Source organism: Planococcus citri, chromosome 3 (genome assembly GCF_950023065.1).
Source record: "Planococcus citri chromosome 3, ihPlaCitr1.1, whole genome shotgun sequence".
Classification (NCBI taxonomy): domain Eukaryota; kingdom Metazoa; phylum Arthropoda; class Insecta; order Hemiptera; family Pseudococcidae; genus Planococcus; species Planococcus citri.
This window is the reverse complement of record NC_088679.1, coordinates 164,862-185,895: the sequence shown is the minus strand read 5'-3', so window position 1 is coordinate 185,895 and position 21,034 is coordinate 164,862. Positions and strand designations below refer to the sequence as shown.

The window sequence follows — 21,034 nt, the reverse complement described above, 5'->3', positions numbered from 1 at the left end:
TTATTTTCTCGAATTTTCAACCAAATTAACCTTAAATAGGTATCTGTACGAGCGAGTACCACAACGTCAACAACCAATAAACACGAATTTGATTTTCTACGTGTACCGTACCTACCAGTTATTAGGTATGATGTATTTACTCGTATATGTGTACTGAGTGAATGAAAGTCGTTCGAGATCGAGATTGAGATCGTTTTCAGCGACAACGATTTTCATTTGGTGTTTCATCGAACGTCCGAACGTCCGAACGTCGAACCGAACACCTAGGTCCGAGGTGCTGCGCTGCGCTGTGCTGGCCTCGTAAGGCGTGAGTTACGTTTTACTTTTACTCGACATTCACATTCGCAATGTCTCGGTGCTAAACGACTGAGCAGTGAGCATGAACTGAAATGAGATTTTTTTGTAAAAATGACTCGACACGCGTCAACATTTTATTTACGTACAATACATACGACGACATTTTTGCGGAAGACCGCCAGACGGTAGGTCCAGCTCCTGGTACTGGTACATACTTATAAAAACACGCTAGATAAAGGTAGGTACAATTATGCGAGTAATATCAAATAGGTACGTTCTCGTACGTACGATACGATAGTAGGTATAGTACGTCTACGTACTAATAAAATACGACTGTCGGACACTCGATATCAAAATTACGAGTACGAGTGCGAGCGGCGAAAACGAAATGAATAGTAATGATTAATGAAATACGACAGCTACGAGTCGGTTCAGCAGGTATCTAGACGTCCGTCATCGAAATGGCAAATAGGATGGCGTATTTCATTGCTTCTCGTCGTCCGGAAATAAGTCTCGCATCATAGTATTCAAATCGAATCTAGAATCTATGCTGGTGTAGAAATCGGACGTACCGTCGTATTTTTTCAAATCGACCATTTTATCGGCAAACATTTCGCCACTTACGCACCATTTGCCGACGCCGACATGTTTGTCGATGACTTGGACGTCGACGACGCGTCTATCGCTATCGCTATCGCAAGTTGCACCTTTGACTGGCGCTGGCGTTGGCGTTGGAGCTAGAGCAGCGGCATTGGACAGCGTTTCCGGATGATGCCTTATCGTGTGAGTTTTCAAATTTTTCTTGCACGCGAACGTATCGCCGCAACGGTCGCACGCGCAAACTTGATCAGCGGCATTGGCAGCGGCCGTACGCGTATGTTTGCGTAAATGTACCTTGAACGTGCTCTGTTGGTTGAACCTCAAATCGCAAATTTCACAACGATACGCTTTCTCGTTCGTATGAGTGCTAACGTGTCGATCTAGATCGCACTTTTTCTTGAACGTTTTACGACAAATTACGCAGCAATGGCAGCGCTTGTTGGTAGACACGTTTACGCTTACGCTGCCCATATCTGACAAATCGAAATCCTGCACATAACACACGCCCAACAACAACTCATTAACCAACAGTTCACTATATCGTAGTATTCCTACAATATGTATTATATTATAATGTATTACTCGTATATGTACGTAACGTACCTATACCTACCTACAAATACGAGTAATACGTAATATACTCGTACACTACACACTATAATACTCGTGGGAAAGGTACCAAAATACGTAGACGTACTGTAGATAGTACCTACGAGTATTATTACCAGATTCGAATGAGCACTCGGGTGGGGACCTCCCTAATCCTACGTTGATGCTTCGTAAGTAGAATGCCCCCCCACCCCCCACCGCAGACGCTTCGAAATTTTTCAACACGAATATCTGCGAGTTGCAGGTAAAGGTAATGAATCGTACGTCTACGTACACTCGTACAGTAGCTAATACGAGTACGAGTAGGTATGCTATATCAGATATACGTACTTGAAATTTGAACTCATCGGTGTCCGCGTCCGCGTCCGCATCAGTCATGTGCGCCATGATGTATTCGGCATCGGGTGTCACCACCACCGCCGCCGCCGCCGCCGCCGCCGCCGCCGTCGTATCAACTGATTCCAAATTCAAATCTAAGCCCGTATCTTGGATTTCGACTAAAGACGATTCGGATTCGGCCGAACACTTCCACTTGGCGGTGACTTTGTCTTTGTCTCCTAAATGTCTTTTTTGATGACTGTCTCGATGGCCGGAGGTACGAAACGTTTCTTTACAGTAAAGACATTTGTAAGGTCGTTCGCCTGCAATGCAAAATTACTTTACTACTACTACTACTACTACTACTACTACTACTACTACTACTACTACTACTACTACTAGTACCCCACCTATACTTATGATACATATCTACTACAGTTGTGCGCGCGAAAAAAATGAATACACGCGCTACTATTCGTATACTACACCCCACACCCCGCAACGAATTTATTTACGTGCCGTGCACCTGCACGTGCACTTGCAGTTGAGAAAATGTTTGTAGCTCGACGTGACCAACTTGATACGGGTATTTTTTTAAAAACAAAATTCATTTCTAGGATGCTCGAATTGCTCGATAGCTCGATGCTCCGCTGCACGCGTAAATGGAGACACCTAACTGAGGCCACTAGAATCAAAAGTGTACTTCTCCACTTTTTTTCGAAAATCAGTTAAAGTATGGTTTGGTATACTACAACATGTGCCGTATCCGATGGAAATGTCAAAATTTGAATTTTGTGCCAGGAAGTATGGTAAAACAGCGTGTAAAGTTACATGTTGGAATCAAAACTGCACTTTTTTAATGGAGAAGTGCAGTTTTGAAACCAACCTGGCGGAAATTGAATGAAGGACTAGTGTTATGCCTTGAAATTAGGCTTGAAATTGAATAAATTCATCAAGTGAGGACCCTTCCCGTAAAAAACACCTTTCATTTTTATTATTAAAAATTAATTTTTTTTACTTTGAAAAAAAAGGAAAATTATTTCAATTTCCAAACGAATGGTCTAAAAATGCAGTATTATTTCAATTTCTTAAACTTTACAAGATTTCCTGAACGTTTAGCACTGTATTGCTAAAAAAATTTTGATGAAATGCGCTACAAAGATATATTAAGTGTAAGGTTGGAGACAAAACTGCACTTGTCCAAACTTGAAGCGGCTCAGGAACTCTTATGGCAACGTGTAGGGTAAAACAAACATGCGGGTCACTATCGGCATGTTGGTACGAAAATATTAGACGTATTACCTCGGTATTTTATGTTACGATGAATGCTAGGGAGGTTTTTTGCGTTTTTCTCAAAAAGTTCAAAAATGGAGAAGTACACTTTTGATTCTAGTGGCCTCATTACTGCACCGGCGATCGTGCATCGTACCAAACACTGGCCCCTGATTGGCTAATATTTCACTCCACTTGTTATCATCCAACTTCACTTCACTTCACTTCTAAATTGTAAGTCGTTTCAAAATTTTCAAATCAAATAAACGCCTTTTTATAATGGTCGTAGGCGGTAGGCCGTAGAAAGCTACAGAAAAAGCGTACTCGTACAAAATGTGCCACTTTACACTTTTCATCTTATCAGTAACATTTGCCAACGAGCGAGAACGACCAAAAATGAATAACCATCGCTTACGCCGAGTGTTGAAACTTCCAAGATTATGAAAAAAACTCGAGTTAAAGTTTTTTAAATACACGGTAAAAATTAGAAAAAGTTATCGGAAAGATTATCCGAGTACCCGAGATAAGTAATATCTCGCCTTGTTTTTACTTAACTCTACTTTGATTATCCTCGCACAACTGCGTAGTGTGTACCGAATAGTACTTAATATGTATCTATGTACAAGTACTTAGTACATATGTACATAAACCAACGAAGCGTCTAAATTCTAAATTAATTCGATGGAAATTTCAACAAAAATACGGGTACGAATGCGAATAAAAGTTACCTATTAAGTATTGATGGAAAAATACCATCACTCGCAAGCAATAGTATACCTTTACCTACCTAATATTTATTATTGAGATTTTATTTCGTTCTATTAACCATTTCCAATATGCCTAATACGAAGAATTTAATACGGATACCTACATAATACTCGTATTATAGGTAGAGGTACCGATTATTTTCATTTGAAAAGGCATCGTAATCAAATCACATATTCCTGTACACTGATTAACAATTGCAACGCAGAAGTGCAGTGCAGCGCAGTGCAGCGCAGCGCAGTTGTGTTTGCACGAAATGATGAACGTCATATCGCTTATCAGTGACAATTACAGTGCGTTATCGGATGCGTGTACCTAGGCGATTTTTCATTTCAAATTATTGTTTCCATAGATGAATTACAAAACTTACAATTTTTATAAAAAGAAAGACCAAAGTTGGCAAACTAACAAGCGCAACTCACTTTCAGTTGATGGGCGTAACAAGTGGAGTGAAATACTTATAAAATATTAGCCAATCAGGGGCCAGTAACAGTCATTCGTTTGTAGTGCGAATTTATTTCAAGTTGCTATTTACGTAGGTAGTACATAGGTACTTTTTTTTGTTTACGACCGCTGCTCAAATGCCAAACAATACACGGTACACGGTACACGTAGTACATTACATAGAAAAATCATGTGCAGAAACAACTCACCCGTATGAAGTCTCATATGCGTTTTCAAAGATCCGACAGTGGCGAAAAATCGATTGCACACGTGACAAAAAATATTATTGACGGAAAAGTGCGTTTTCAAATGGCAATTTAAAATGGATTTTACGGTAAAACATTTGCTACAATAATCGCATTTGAAAGGTTTCTCTCCGGTGTGAATGCGAATATGTCGAACTAGATCGCACATTTTTTTGAAAGCTCGACTGCAATAGCTGCATACGTTTTCCTTTTGTATTTTCCTTAGCTCGTTTCGTTTCTTCTTCTACTCGTACCATCCGCATCAGCCGTAGTAGGTAGACCGCGCCGTAACAAAACAAAACAAAACAAAACAAAACAATACAACATGAAACAGACGAACGCAATGCGCGCCAATTACGACTTTCAGTACGACGACGACGTTGTTTGCCGGTCGTGAAAAAATTAAGATACCGACTTAGGTAAGTATGTAGTACAGGTAAAAGTAATAGGAGGACTACTCGAGTAGGTAGCCGAATGGTAGCGAATCAGCGGCATTCGAATAACCTTACCGTGAGCGGCGGCGGCGGCGGCGGCGACTTTTCCTCTTCTTCATCCGTCGTACGGGCGGCGGCGGTGGCGGCGCAATTTTTCGCATTCTCGAAAACGTTGTTTTTAAGTAACGAGGAAAGCACCTTCTCCGAAATGGAACTGTATTTATGCGGCTTCTGGCAAGCGATCTGTATTTTCTGTTTTTCGCTCAGTAGCAAATCGTTGGCGGAATTTTTTTTCCTCTTTTGCTCGGGTTTCTTATCGACAGACGACATAAGGTGGATATCTGTGATATGTTTTTTCACCACCTCCAACGAATGGAACAGCTCTCCGCAATGCACGCAAGGGAATTCCCTTCGAAACGACAAAGATAGGGTACAATTGCAAAGCGTGTTTACAGTAAGTCAAGTACATACTACGGCAACGGCAACGGCAACGGCAACGGCAACGGCATGTACTCGTAGTAGATACGAGTACATATTCAATAACCAATGTAAGTATGCAGCATGTACGTCTACGTACATATCTACGTAGAACGAAATGTACATCTACAGCTACACATACCTAACCTACCCTACACTACACAGTACAGTACACGTACACACATACGCAGTGAAAACGAAATCAATTCGTCTCAAGTCATTAGTGTCTCAACAACATTGGTGCTCACTGCTCACAATTTCCATAACGGGTGCTACTACATAGTACATAATTACATAAATGTAGTACGTACCTAGCACCTACTCTACCACGAGTACATACCATTCTCGAGTTGATTCGCATATGTGTATTTATCGTAAATATGAACGTGAGCGACCCTCGATCAAACCTGACCGCAGATGTGTAAGGTGTAGGTAAGGTATTAGGTAGCGGTAAATAGACGGACGTATTTGTACATCTACGTATAATACAACATAGGTACTCTCACATTGTAATGTACGTAATGCACTACTCGTACAGTGATGTTCGAATACGTTCGAGTTTAGACTCACTCTCGACCCCACTTTCACCCTAGGTAGTGGGTAGTGGGTGATGGGTCTGGGTACACGGTACACGGTACAGCCTACAAGCTATAAATTTCACTAGGCTAACGTAAGAAATTTACTTGTGTAACGAGTGCTGGGCAATGTGATGAGTTAATTGAGCTTGAGTTTTATTCTCTTTTCCGCAATACAAGCATTCGTATGATTTAGATCCATCGTGCGTTTGCAAATGTCTCTGTAAAAAAACGAATAAGTAAATATGTACACCACTCGTATTATACACACAGACACAGACACAGTCACAGTCCGACTTTGTGAACAAACGGAAGCTGGTACGTGAATCTGAAGCTACGACGAAACTGCTTCCGTATTAGAAACAGCAACTGCGACGGCGACGACGACGACGGCGGCGGCGGCGATGTAGTTGGAAAATACCTCGCCACGCCGTCGTTCCATCGCCCATCAGCCAATATTACGTAGGTACTAGGTACATACATAAATTACAGGCGTACGTAGGTACTACTTATCAATCACGACGTAAACAACGTACCAGCAGAGTAGGTAAACTTTTGAACGTCAGATAACAAGTATTGCAAGCGTAAAAGTAACTATCGATGGTGTCTGTTTCGTTGCTGTGGCTGTGGCAATCTGATTGTTGAAATTCTTTCTGGGGCGAGTTGATTTCTGCAAACGATTGCGGATAGCACTTGGAACTCCTAAGACCAAAGTATTAGGTATTACGAGTCGAGTCGAGCCGAGCCGAACGAAATTGGCAGTTGCCAGTTGGTCGGTTACATCATCTAAAACCGTGATACGAGTACGTACTTGTAAATCACAGCGCCCGCGCTACTCGAAACACCATTTGCCGGCGCGCCAATATCTTCGCGGTCTATTTCAATCGGTATTTCATCGGCCTACAACGAAAAAAAAACAAAAAACAAAAACAAATCTCTTCGATTTAATAAGTACGTACGTACATCTACGTTACGGTCTTAGGCCTACCTGAAATTCGAATATATTATCGTCGATGGAATCCAACGTCAACAGTTCAGTTTTCAATTCGTTGCCAGACAAATCGATGGAGTTTTCCACGTTTTCGTTCTGAAAATGATGGAAACGTTAGATGAGGCCGCGAGGCGAAGAGGCGGGAGGCCGGCGGGCGGGCGCGGGCGCGAGGGAGGACGAGGAAATAATACCGCTGTAATCGAATCCGTTTCCAAATAATTGTTCGAGAAAAAAATCAAGTCGAATCGATTCTCACCTTATTTCTACACGCAGTCGAATTGGTTTCCGCAGAAGAGAAGCGAACTGAAGAGTACATTAGTCCCGATTCGAAAATCGACATTTTACTTTCTTTTTAAAAGTAGAAAACTTTTCAAAAATCTCAAATTCAAAAATACATACCTAATAATGTACCTGCCTGAAATTTTGAAATTTTATTGAAAAAGTAGAAAAGATAGGCATACACGTGTGTTTTAAGGAGTGAGAGGTGGGTGGGGGGAGGGGAGGGGAGGGGAGGAGAGGGTAAACATTTATTCGAGTCGAACTTGTAGTATTTTACCAGTAAACAACGCGAAATGAATTAGTACAACGGAATTCTAAAATTTTGACTAAAAAAATGGAAAATTGCGCGATTTTTGAAAATTTTGTCAAAAAATAAATAAAATGCGAATTTTAGCCATATTTGTTTTTTAAAGCAAAGACTCTCTGTATCCGTGACTCCGTGTTCGTTTCGTCGGTCAAAAACTCGGGCCGGGAATTAATTCGACCACACTCGCGATGAGGTGGAGATCGATTCGAGTATTTTTCAAAATTTGGCCATCAATTCGATAACATGGCAAAAATGTAACGTTAACGTTAGGTAACGAGAATCTCGCGCCGCGCCGCGCCGCCAAACCACATAGGTAGTAGGTACTAACTACGCTGATTTGCGACTCTTTGAACAAGGAAACTTCGTTCACGTTGAAATGCTCGTTTGCGGCGGCGGCGGCGGTGGCGGATGCCATGGCAGCGGTAAAGGCGTCGGCGTCGGCGTCGGCGTTGGCGTTGGTTGCGCAAAAACGGTCGTCGTTAGTAATGCCGATTTCGTCGGCTTGATCGAGTACGTGGTGCTGATGATTGTCGATACGAGCAGCGGTTGCGACCGTAGTAACGTCGCACGGAACGTAAATAGCGACAGCGTCGTCTAAAACGGGCATCGCATCGGTAGTTTTTGCGTTTACGTTTGCGTTTGCGCTTCTTTTACGAAAAAGACCGTTCGAAGCGATCGCGATCGCAAACTCACCATTAGCGAAAGGATTCGCTTCGTTTGCGTCGACATCGGTCGATTCGACGTTTGGTATCTGCGTATCGCCTTCGTCGGCGTCCGTATTCGCGGCTGGTTTCATACGAGAAATCTCGCTATCCGCAGTCCACGCCGCTGTTGCAGTCGCGCTCGAGCTCTCCTGCAAAAATACGTACGTATTGTAATACACATTATAAACACGCGTATCGAGTAACCGAGAAACGAAAAAAAAAAACAACAAAAAAAGAAAAAAAAGAAATAGGCTATTTATCTATACTTTCTTAGCGGCATTTATACGGTATCGTACGCAGCCCGGCGATATTTATTCGTCAATAATTGCTCGAGTTCAACTTACACGAATCGAAGAAGCAAATGGAGCGGTACGATGGTGAAGACGGCGAAGATGGCAGTCTTGAAGCTTTTTCGTACGCTTGTTGGGAGAAACTTCAGCCCTGAACGATTTGCCGCAAAGTTGGCATTCGACGTTGTTCGCAGTAGTAGGCTTGGAGAGCGATTTGCCGTTTATAGCATCTCGTCGATTTTCCGCCAGCAATTTCTTATCGTTTTTCGAATGCGTTTCATCGAGCGCATTCTTGACTTGATGACCAGCGATGGCGGCGGCGGCGGCGGCGGCGACGGTGGCAGCAGCGCGTCCTTCTGATTTTGTTTTATTAGGAAATTGCCTGCGCAGTACAGAACGCAAAATTCAAAACGCAGGACACAGCCAGCACGTGGAGCGTAACATAATGGCATTAATAGCCGTCGACAAAATTACCGCATTTGCAATTTTCAAATGAAAAGAAATATGTAGTTTACCTTTACGCGGCCGTTACGATTACGAAAAAAAAGTTTAAACGAAGACAAACCGATTAATTTGTCCGTACTGAAAGGTACCTACTCGTACATACGTTAGTATAGTCTGCGACTTGTCAAATTCAGTTTGAAAAAATACTCACAGACAACAGTTTGGACAAATAAGAGCGTCGTGAATACCGGACAGATGTTGCTTCAATTTGGCGTAGCTTTCCAAGCTCGCGTCGCAAAACTTGCAATCGTAAGGAGGTAAAATAAGGTTGACGGTGTCGCGTAATTTCGTTCCTGCGACCGAGCCATCATCAAAATAACGTACAAATTTAACAAATTAGCTAACTCTAGATAAAGCGAACAACTAACTTTCTGACAAGCGACATTTCTTCTCCGCTACCGCTGTTGCGGCGGCGGCGGCGGCGGCGGCGCAAGTGGTCGAGTTTACACACACGTCCACGTGCGTGGCAGCGTTGACAGATATACCGCTCGCTGTGTAATTTCGTTCGACCATTTCACTACGTAACCTGTAAAATCGTAAACCCGTAAATCCGTAAACGTAGGTAGAGGTACACGCGTAAGTATAGACTTACTAAATGCGCGTGTGGGTAATACTAATACAACTCGAAACTATACGATTTCGAATATACGTACTCGTATGTACATAATACTGTATAGGTAGAGTAGAAGATGTTGAGCATACCTACAGCATTAGGTACTTACTTGGAATGAATTTTCATCTCGAGAGGATTTGAAAAACCACCGTTACGATCGCATACGGCGGTGGCGGCAGCGGCGGAGGACCGGTGAGGATGTGTTTTGGCGGTGGCGGTGGCGGTCGCATGCAACGCTAAATGGGTTAAAAACGTTAACCGTTGCGAAAATGTCTTGCAACAATGATCACACTGCAAACAATCGGTTGGCGCGATTTCAATGTTTAAAATGCCGTGCCAGCTGAGCTAGAGCTACAGCTACAGCTACAGCTAGAGCTAGGTACGAGTAAGTACTCGGTAGTACTAGTACCGATATGTAGATTTACTCGTAGGAGTCGAGCGTGCGTTGTGCACGCGAAATTCTTTAGCTTACTTTAAACGGTTTTCCTAAGATGCTGAATTTCAAGTGACGAATAATCTCTTTCAGTTTGACGTTCTGTTTAGGGCAGTGTGAACAAGCGTAGTACCGAGTATTTGCTTTTTTCTTGACGAAAACCTTTTGCGTGCTGTAAAATAGCCGGCCGAATTATCGAGAAATCTCGGGTAGATCTACATACGAGTTTGTACTTGGTAGGCAAGGTACGCAGCGGATCGCATTCGCAGCGTTGATAAGAACACCCACGTTACCGTAGTGTACTAGCTAAGGAGATTAGATACCAATCTTTACTCACCAAATACTACCGTTACCGCTGTCAAAATTGATACTGATCGTATTTATGTCGGTATCTTTATCGAGCAACACACTCATATCATCGTCATCAACGTCTGTAAGATGAGACCACCGATACATTAGGTATTACTCGTAGTAGGTGTAACACGTTACATACAAATAGGTATAGGGTATATAGGTACATAGACACACGTAATACAGTATGTAGATTAGATGTAATAAATTACCTATAACCTATAATTAATATCGAATTACCCACGTTTGATAAACGATAACCTAGACAGAGGCACCTAACACCTATAGGTACCTACGACTACGAGTATTGTAAAAGGTTTTCTTCGTAGGTTAGGTTAGATATCGACGACTATTCGTCATTCGCGAATGCAGACTTACGTATTGTTAATGGGTACCTGTGGCTGTACCGTACTTACAGTACATATAACATTACACAAATGTACGATGTACGGTGTGTAATACGTATACAGTATACACGCACGATACGCCAACACGAATCCCGTTACGAATTGGAAATGAAATACACGTAGCTAGCGGAAAGTGAAAAAGTAAAATACGAGTAATACTAAATACCGTCGACGCCGTTTTCGATGGTAATTGAGGTTTCCTCTGCGAAATCGGTAGCTCGTTCGTTCTCGTCGAATTTAGATTCGGCCGCGGCCGCAGATCGACTCTGTTTACAACCAACGAGAAAATGAAATTAATATACCTACCTAGGTATTCGTATTTACGGCGGCTACCTACTTAAAAATAGGTAGGTACTCGTAAGTTTGGCCGCCGAAAAAATAAAAACGATTCGCGATGCTTACGTAAAGTTGCTGATGTATGCGGTTTTTATGAGCATTCAGACTGCACATTTTTTTAAACATACACGGACACTCGGAACATTTATATACTTTATCTTCTATTCTAGGAATGGAATGTACTCGATTGATATGCTGACGCAGGTTACCTACGCGTAGTGTGAACAGAAATTTGAAATCGTCCCGAGCACATAAAAAAATACGTACAAACGCGTTCAAGTTGTGTACATTGTACGTAGGTAATTATGTACTAATTAGGTATACCTCGTTGACTGAAACTGGTGCCGCAAAACGGGCATTGAAAAGGCCGGTCACCGGTATGCTTGAGCATATGTATTTTCAAGGAATTGGCTTGATTGAAGGCTTTATTGCAAACGTTACACTGCAAATACGCGTATAAAAATTTTACTACAGAATTAGAGAATAGAGATAACGTTATAACGAGTAAAAAATTAAGCGCAAACCACGAAAGGACGTTCTCCGGTGTGTATGCGCATATGGCGAACCAATTGACTAGGTTTCAGAAACCATTTCGGGCACGTTTTACAGCGATTTATTCTCGAACTGGGCACGTTGGGAGCGACTTTCTTCTTATGCGACTTGGTAGCTAAAGCTTTCTTCAGCTGCGTTGTCAAAAATACGAGTACCAGTAAAAAAATACACGTACAAATACATTAGCCGACGCGATATCCCGTTCCAAAGTCGGTACGAGGTACGAGGTATTTGCGATCGAGCAATCTGGCTAGTTGTAAGCAAACGTCGAGTAAGAGTTTAAAATTGTAAAAAAACCATCGGTAAGAAAACAGCCCGAAAACGTTTCGTATACGAGACACATTTCCGAATAGTGTCATTTATGCGTATAAACAGTAAGTTTTAGATTGTTACCTATCATTTTCAACTCGGATTCGTCTTTCATTCGTTTCCATCGATGTTTTGTTTACAATTGTGACGACTTGGCCGAGTAATACGTACAAATTGTGCGTAAAAACACGCCTACAACTACGAGTAGGGTTAAAGTAAACCCCTTCTCCAAGAAGCAAATTTCCGAAATACGAGATTTTTTTGATTTTTTGATTTTTTTTTTTTGCCGTTTGAAACCTCGCGCATATAATAGACCTAAGCTTTCAACGATGCGTTCGACTCGCGAAATTATTTACCAAGTTGAAATTAGTTAACATCGACTCGTCCGTTTACAATTAGCCGGCTCGACCTTACGAATATTTTGTACGCTATCGTCGCGCTCACCTTTTCGTGTTCTTTTTTGTGCGCGTTGAACATTTCAACTCGTTCGAAACTACGATCGCACAGCTTGCAGAAATAACTTTTATTCTGACTCGAGCTGGCAGCGGCGTTTTCAAAACTCGAAATACGACACTGCGACTGATACTTGTAATGTAACTCTAAATACAGCTGGCGAAAAAAAAAGAAAGAAAAAAAAGAAACGAATAAAGAAAGAGAGTCGTATCGGGCGGGCGGCGCGGCGCGGCGGCTCGCATATTACTCGCTGATCGTCGTACGATCGAGTTACCTGATTACGAAATTCTTCTCCGCATTCGGCACAGGTTAAAGATTCGTCTTCTTCGTGAAGTTTGACGTGGGCTTTCAGACTGGCTTTACGATTAAATTTCTTCTGACAATTGGACAACGGACACCGGGTTTCGTCAGAATGAGTTACTTGATGCAACACCAGATTATTCTGCAATTTCAAACAACCACCGGTCATAATCGCATTCGCGGTTATTACCTACGCCCTACGGGCTACGAGTACTCGTAAGTCGTAACCGTGTACGAAGCCACCCTTGGCAACGGCAACGGCAACGGCAACGGCAACGCTTTGTACGTACAATCTTATTGAACGACATTCCGCACACTTTGCATTCGTGTATTTTGTGGTCGTTGTGATTGGACAGGTGTTTTTTATAGTCTTTCAGCGAGTCGAATTTCTCTAAACATAGTTTACACGAGTGTTTCGTCTGAAAAATTTGTCGATTCGATTACACTCGGTTTGCAAAAATCTCGGTACAAATGAAAATATGTACTGCTAACGTTTTCTTTCGAATCGGCGGCGATGATTTTCTTTTTCTTGCAAATTGCTACATTTTTTACCGATTCCACACCCGTCGTAACCGAGTATCCATTTTTCTGCGTTATTTCCGCGTCCAAAGTTTCTGCGCACATTTGGAAAAACACACGAGTACGTAAAATTAGGCATTACGTAGACTAGAACGCTAAAAAACAAACAAACAAAACACAACCGTTTTCGTATTCACCTGTGAAATCGATCGTAACCGGCGCTTTATAATCGCCAACTTTTGGTTCCGACTGAGAGCTATTGAGCACGTATTCCAAAATGAACGGGTCCGAATTGGAAGGAATTAAGTTCTCGTCGTCGCCGGGAATCACGATGGAACCGCCAGTAAATAACATCACCTGAAGCGGACGCGCGTAATTCGTATTTACAAAATCGCATCGACTCGAAACTACGTAGTACGTACATACGAGGCGAGTATAGAGTAGTTACCTGACCACCGTCGTTGAACAGAGGCAAGTCCGATAATGATGGAATTAATGCGGTGCCGACGCCGTACGGTGAAAACGAGGAATTCGCGCCGGACATGGAATCGGAGTTGCCGATGCTGGACGAAATCATTTGCACTGGCATGTTAACGTACACGAGTTCGTTGTTTGTTTCGTCAAAACATAACGTACCTTCGACTGAAAATAACGAGCAAACAAAGGCCAACGCTAACAAAACTTGCGACCAAAAAACAAAAAACAACAACAAATACATATGTAAACAAAAGAACAACATTTCGCTTACAAGATGATAATTCGCCACTCATGTCGGAGGTTAGAATCAGATTCCCCGAACTGTAATCTGAAAACAGAACACCGCCGAGATTACTCTCAGGTACCGCGGCCATATCCGAATGTATATGTTGATCGTTATCCACATCCATATCTGGGAAAACAATGAATCGCCAACATTAGTTACACATTCCGCTCGCGGTGAACATATTTTTAAAAACTTGGCTGCAAACGCGAATTTACTTTCTAATCCGCAAGCGGCAAGCCGGATCGTAAGTACGCTCTCTCGAGTCTCGAGTTTCGAGAAACGCCAAAAATGATATCCGAGTACGATTGTACAGCGCTGAAATTCGCACCAGCGAACTGAATTCGACGATGGCTCGGCGCGCTTGACAAGTGACAGTAACGAACGATGTAGCAGCGACGGGAAGCGGTTTCTCAATTTTTCCAATCTACAGTTTTACGCCGCATTACTTATGCCTCGGTCAATACAGAATACGTACATATCATGTTAACCGATACGACACCGACGGCGGCTCTATTATCCTCAGTTTCAGACTAGATCTTCACAGCCGATCAACATTGATAACGAACAAGTACGATGTAAAATGCACGCTACATATTATCATTATTGTGCAAACTGACAATGAGCAGAGAGATAAATAATTATCATAGCCCTCCAATTCATTATGCAACATTAAGCTAAGTAAAATAAATAATTTTTTCTTTTCGAGAAACACCTCAATTTTCAATTTACATTACATCAAACCGATACCTACAACTTTTTTATCAAAATATTATCAAATCGCGAATTTATCTGACGAAGATGGTGATCAAAATGTTGATGGATGATGATGATCAATAATCGAAATTTCACAGAAAAAAATAAAAATTGACCCGTACCCGTGGCCGTACGCCGTAGCCTCGTGCCCCGTAGTCCGTACCGTAGCAAGTTAAGTTTCCGGTGTACGTTATCACGTTTTTCACTTTTTCATCTTCACTTTCTTCTATCTCAAATTGCTCAAATTTGAGTAAATTAAAATGATTTTAAAATGATAAATTGCGAAAAAATGAAACAATTAACTGCGGTTTTCACCATTTTTTAATAACGAATAAAAAAACATCGTTTTCTTAGAAACTAAAGTAAAATTAGCTAAATTTTATTGGCTTTTATTCACGACGTTCGTGACATTCCAGGCGAGGAAAAAAAAATTTTGAAAATGCCAAATGATACAAAATTTTACGAAAAATAAAAAAAATGTAAAAAACACAACTTAATTCGAAGTCAAAATCGAAAAATCGAAATTTAAATGTAAAATAAAAGGTAAAAATACAGGTTAAAAATGAAATAAAGTTAAATTTATTCGAAGATTTCTTCTACTGAAATCTCTGGCTCATCCCAATCATCATCGGGAGATTGTAACTGATTTTCCATTGGAATGCTGTCATTCTGAGGAGCTTCGGAATCGGAAGATAATTCCAATGGATAAATCTCACATAATGGACGAATGATAATTCCATTTTTCGTTTTAATGGAAAGTGATCGGACTTCGTTGTCATCACTCTGATGAATTTTCACGACTTTTCCCATTTTCCAGTTGTTTCGTTTTATGTTCTTTTCGGCGATGAGAACGATTTCGCCTATTTTCGGTTGATTTTTGGACACCTTTTTCGGAAAATGATGAACTAACGATTGATTTCGTAAGTGTTGGAGGTAGGAGGTTTTCCACATTGACCAAAATTTGTCTCCAATTTCGTTTGCTTGTTTCCACAGCTGGATAACATGTTCAGCTTTTCCAAGCTGCTCAGCTGTGACCGAGTGATTTTCCTCTTCGAAATGAGTTTTCAGGAAATGATTTGGCGCTAAAACTAACTCGTTTTCAGCCGAATCTGCGGATACGTAAGTTAGTGGCCTTCCATTTAACGTTGATGCGATTTCCGCAAGTGCGGTTCTGATAAGCGATTCGTTCAGGGCAACGTTATGGAAGGTTTTAAAAAGAGCACTTTTTGTCAATCCGATTAAACGCTCATATGCGCCACCCATCCAGGGTGAGTGTTCTGGGATGTATTTCCATTTCCACTCGTGAGTAAATATATCTTGAAATGCTCGTTCTACTGCCTTGAACTGCGGCGCGTTATCAGATAAAATGAGATGGGGGGTAGAACGACGAGCAAACACACGACGCAATGCCAAGAATACTTCCTCTGTTGTCATGTCTGGTAGTAATTCTAATTCGATGGCGCGAATAATTAAATCCGTTACTATTACTACGTACCGTTTCACATTATTCACGTAAATGGGCCCAAAAGTATCGATACCAACATTTTGGAAAGGTGTTATCATGTTTTGGAGACGAAATGACGGCAAATCGGATCGCTGAGGTTGATCGAATGGACGTGCGATGAATCGTTTACATTTTGGGCAGTTTTGAATGATATTAAACACTGCGCGTCTGCCACTAGGTATCCAAAACCTGCGGCGAATCGAATGCAAAGTGTAACTTGTGCCAGCGTGAAACAGTAATTCATGTTCGTGGTGTATGAGTAACTTCACAAATGATGAGTTGTTGGCTCGAGGTAACAAGATCGGTGCTTTTTCATTAGGTGAGAGAGGCGCATACTTGAATCTTCCTCCACAACGTAATAACCCAGCTTCGTCATCGATGAATAGATTGAGTTTCGAAATGAGCTTATGACTTTTCTTCTCTCGAAGTGCGGCGAAAACGTCATAATAATGATTCAACTGTTCTGCTTTAATCCACAATTGTTGAGCTGAGTACAGAGTATGTCGTGTGGGAAAGATTTTGCGAATTTTCACATAGTTGAAATCAGCAACAAACTTCGTCATGTAGGTAGTAATTCGTAATAGCTTCAAATATGAACTATATTTCTCCGGATCAATACCGAACGGATAGCTCGAAACTGTCGTTGTCGTATGTAGAACTGTAGCTTTCGGTTCGTTGTTATCAGGTTCAGGTACAGTATTATCTTGTATAAATGGAGGCGGCCAGATTTCACTGTTTTTTATCAGCCAATCTGGACCTTGAAACCATCTTGACGTTTGTAATTTCTCGAAAGTGATTTCTCTGGTGGAAATATCTGCTGGATTTTCATGAGTTGGAATATACCGAAATTCCAAATTATCAACATTATTGATAAAATCGATTCTTCGTTGAATGAAAACGGGTAAGATTTTATTATTTAAAATCCAGCTCAAAACGCATTTCGAGTCACACCATACAATTTGCTTTTTAAATTGCAAGTGTAATGTATCACGTAAGTATAAAATAGTTTTCACAGCCAAAATGACTGCAAATAACTCCAACTGAGGAATGGAATAATCTGGTTTGATTGGCGCAATTTTCGCTTTCGCCATAATAAAAAACGTTTGAACTTCATCGTTGACTTTTTTTCGAACATAAATACAGCATGCGTACGCTTTTGCGGATGCGTCTGAGAATGCATGAAGTTCGAATTCAGAAGAAATATCTTCCATTTCGAACTGAAAACGTTTCAGGGTTGTTTGCGTTGCTAGAATCAATTCTTGTCGAATTTGTTTCCATTGATTAACGTAGTTTTCGGAGATAATATCGTCCCAATCGTATTTTTCAACATGCAATTTCTGTATAAAAATTTTCGCAGAAATCAATAAAGGAACAAACCAACCACACGGATCGAAAAACATCGCTGCTTCGCTTACTACTTGTCGCATAGTGGTGCATTTTTCACTAACGTGCATACTTTGTATTTTCAAAACATCACGATATGGATTCCAGGAAATGCCTAAAATCGACACTGTTTTCGAACTGTTATATTTTTCAGCAGGAATTGCTGCGCGTACTTCTTCGTTATTAGTCGACCATGAACGTAAATTCATCGAACAATCTTCAAAAATTTTCACTGCATTGTGATAGAATTCGATCGCTTCTTTCTTTTCAGGAACACCAGTGATAACGTTATCAACGTAAATGTCTCGTAGAATCAGTAGTACCACTTTGAAAAATATTTTTGCGTATTTCTGGAGATGATAACGTACGGTTGCGTTCAAGATGAAAGGACTAGCAATTATACCAAACAGAATTCTGGCAAAACGAAGAATACGTAGGTTTTTTCCAGTTGCAGGTAAACGATGATCGTGTAACCAAAGAAACCGAACAAAATCTCTGTCTGTGGGATGAATCATCAGCTGATGGAATGCTTTCTCGATGTCGCTGATCAGTGCAATAGTGTGAAGTCGAACACGTAATATTATTCCACAACCATTTGCTAATAAATTACTGCCTTTGTAAATGAGATCGTTGATCGATTTTGCTGCTTTTGAAACCTTCGCAGATCCGTCATAAACTATTCGTAACGATGTAGACTTCTCTGGTGTGATGATAGGGTGATGTGGTAAGTAGTGTACTTGAACAGCTGATTTTTCGATACGTTCGTTTACCTCTTCGATGATACCAGCTTTTAACTGCGTTTCTATGATATTATTATATTCGTTGAAATTTTCGTCCGTGAGCTTACGTTGCAATGATTTTAATCGTCCTACTGCAAGACCGAAGTTATCAGGAAGGGAAGGGGGAAAATCTTTCCATGGCCAACGTATTTGATATCGTTTCTCTGTGAACTCAATGTTTTCATAAAACTGCTCCAAAGCGATTTGCTCTTGCTGAATCTCGGATAACGGAGGTTCTTTGATTCCTAGAGAATCTAATTCACACAGCTGTTTGATAGCTGCGGACGGAGACATTTGAAAGAGAGCAGATTTCTGATGTGAATTACTAGCTTGACGCCCAACTAGCATCCAGCCAAATGGAGTATTAAACAGATGCAAACCAGTATTGACCGTAATCTTCGATTCAGGCGTGATAATATCGAAATAATAATCGCTTCCGAGTAAAATATCAATCGGTTCAGTTTTACCTGGGTTAATGAATTTTTTATCGGCATGTTCTGGGTATGATTCGATGAACGAGCTGTATTCGAATAGATGAACACCTTGAGGTACTTGTTGAATGGTATCAGCAACAACTTCTACGTTAAATTCTTTATTATTGCTCAGGATGAACGAAGTTGATGCAGTGCGTATTTTAATCGGTTGATCGACGGCAAAAACTTTGACAGGTGTGGTTTGAAATTTAGATAATTTTAAACCCAATCGACGAGCTGCTGTTTCACTTATGTACGTATCGTTGCTGCCGTTATCGAATAGAATGCGAGCGTTGTATTTTCGTTGATTGGTTGGATTAATAACAGTTAAAAGTGCCGTAGTATGAGCGCCTTGATGCGTACGTACAAAGTTGACAGATTTTTCGTTGGTGTGTTTATTTTCAGTGTCGCCAGTGCCGCTGGTGCCGGATGCCGTTTCAGTTATCGGGGGTTTGTTTGAATGAGATGTTACATCTTTTTTATCATATTGAGCAGGACACAAAGATGCGTGATGACGATTTATTTGTTTACAAAAACGACAGGTCACGTTTTTTGTACAGGCAGGTTGCTTGTGTTCTTTGCTTAGGCACCGATAACATCTGTCTTTCAGCTGATTGCGCCTTTCCGTTGCTGTAGGAAAAGCTGTACATTCGTTGGAATAATGTTTTTGTTTACAAAAAACGCAAAACGGAATAGGTCGATCCTGTTTACTGGTACTCGTTGGTGGTTTATAATGCGACGAAGTCGGAGGTGTAGATGTGACGAGTGCTGCAGTTACGGCATGTTGACGAGAATCTTCGTTGAGAACGATATTGTGTGCTTTAGCTGACGCTTCTAAACTGTTCCGTAACTGAACGTATTTCAAAACTTCTGCTTGAAATTCGGAAATCGATGGTTTGCTTTGAATACATATTTTTTGCACTAGCCAGAATGGATATTTAAAATAAACTTTGTCCCGTAAAGGCGCATAATCATCAGGTTTTTGACCATGTGACTTAAGAGCAGTCAATAAACCTTCTAACTCGTAATATGTTTCGGAAATACTTGCCGTTGTGTTACGTGAGCGTGGAAGATTGTCCAGTTTGATGTATAAGGCGGATACCACTTCTTTTTCGTTTTCGTATTCAGCTTTTAAACTGGAAATTGCTAGATCAAAATTATGGTCACTCAACTTTAGGTGAGCAATAACTTTGGCCGGTCCACCAATCAATAACGATTTCAAATGTTGTAACTTCTCACTTTTCGTTATGGGAACGTTACCATATTTGAGCTGAAATGCTTCCATAAAACTGCTGAACTGAGTAATATCTCCATCGAATGGCGTAATTTCGATTTCCGGAATTTTTCTAGCGATGTTGTTATTAACTGGTGTCGTGTTCGGTTGAACTGAAATTTCACCAGCTTTAACAAGAACTCGATTTGCTCGTGCGGATAAACGTTTGGCCGAAGCTAATGGACCCAATGCTTGTGTAAAATCGTAGGGAAGCGTTTTTTTCGATATTGGACGAAAACCTTCGAGTTGTGAAGCGTCTACTTCCATCTCATCGAAACTGTTTCTAAGTTGCTCAATATTTACCGGTGTTGTTGCTAATGCGTTTGTGACGGCCGTTACAGATGTGTTTAGGTTTTCCAACCAAATGTTGAATTCTGATTCGAGTGTTTGATCGAGTGCCATGATGCGTGAATGAATGAATGCGTGTGTGAGAACGAACAAATGTGTAAAAATGCGTCAAAAAATGCGTTAAAAAATGTTCAAAAAATGCAAAAAACACGTGTGAGAATGCGGAATGCGCGGCACAATTGCCATAATGATTTACTTCATGGATTTAATCGCGAACGATTATTTTCACTTTTAGCTCTGCTACCATATCTCAAATTGCTCAAATTTGAGTAAATTAAAATAATTTTAAAATGATAAATTGCGAAAAAATGAAACAATTAACTGCGGTTTTCACCATTTTTTAATAACGAATAAAAAAACATCGTTTTCTTAGA

The 21,034-nt window shown here is 41.0% G+C and overlaps 2 protein-coding genes across 3 annotated transcripts; both read right to left on the bottom strand.

Annotated features, from left to right (window-relative positions):
- Positions 1-417: 417 nt before the first annotated feature.
- Positions 418-14,959, bottom strand: LOC135838827 (zinc finger protein 236-like). Of its 2 annotated transcripts, XM_065354607.1 has the most exons (28): positions 14,363-14,959; positions 14,133-14,273; positions 13,833-14,026; positions 13,582-13,741; positions 13,358-13,479; positions 13,156-13,284; positions 12,840-13,007; positions 12,557-12,721; positions 11,776-11,934; positions 11,576-11,693; positions 11,318-11,460; positions 11,082-11,181; positions 10,495-10,588; positions 10,197-10,329; positions 9,834-10,015; positions 9,480-9,637; positions 9,263-9,404; positions 8,662-8,989; positions 8,307-8,466; positions 7,942-8,207; positions 7,025-7,123; positions 6,848-6,936; positions 6,573-6,738; positions 6,145-6,257; positions 5,060-5,393; positions 4,515-4,794; positions 1,837-2,147; positions 418-1,386 (listed from the first exon to the last, which is right to left on the bottom strand). In XM_065354607.1, exons 2-28 carry the CDS (start codon positions 14,269-14,271, stop codon positions 781-783), a joined length of 5,058 nt encoding a protein of 1,685 aa, XP_065210679.1. In that variant the 5' UTR covers positions 14,272-14,273; positions 14,363-14,959; the 3' UTR covers positions 418-780. The 2 variants fall into 2 exon arrangements, with proteins under 2 accessions (XP_065210679.1, XP_065210678.1); XM_065354606.1 differs by having other exon boundaries at positions 7,942-8,466.
- A 520-nt stretch (positions 14,960-15,479) lies between these two features.
- LOC135838873 (uncharacterized) lies at positions 15,480-20,714 on the bottom strand. Its single transcript, XM_065354678.1, has one exon. It carries the CDS (start codon positions 20,712-20,714, stop codon positions 15,480-15,482), a length of 5,235 nt encoding a protein of 1,744 aa, XP_065210750.1.
- Positions 20,715-21,034: the final 320 nt, after the last annotated feature.

Excerpts from the sequence above, each read along its gene's own strand:
- LOC135838827 (XM_065354606.1), bottom strand. The coding sequence starts at position 14,271 with ATGGATGTGGATAACGATCAACATATACATTCGGATATGGCCGCGGTA. Across the intron at positions 10,016-10,196 it reads TCTTAGGAAAACCGTTTAAA|TGTGATCATTGTTGCAAGAC; the intron begins GTAAGCTAAAGA and ends GATTGTTTGCAG. Across the intron at positions 6,739-6,847 it reads GCGGGCGCTGTGATTTACAA|GAGTTCCAAGTGCTATCCGC; the intron begins GTACGTACTCGT and ends CTTTGGTCTTAG.
- LOC135838873 (XM_065354678.1), bottom strand. The coding sequence starts at position 20,714 with ATGGCACTCGATCAAACACTCGAATCAGAATTCAACATTTGGTTGGAA.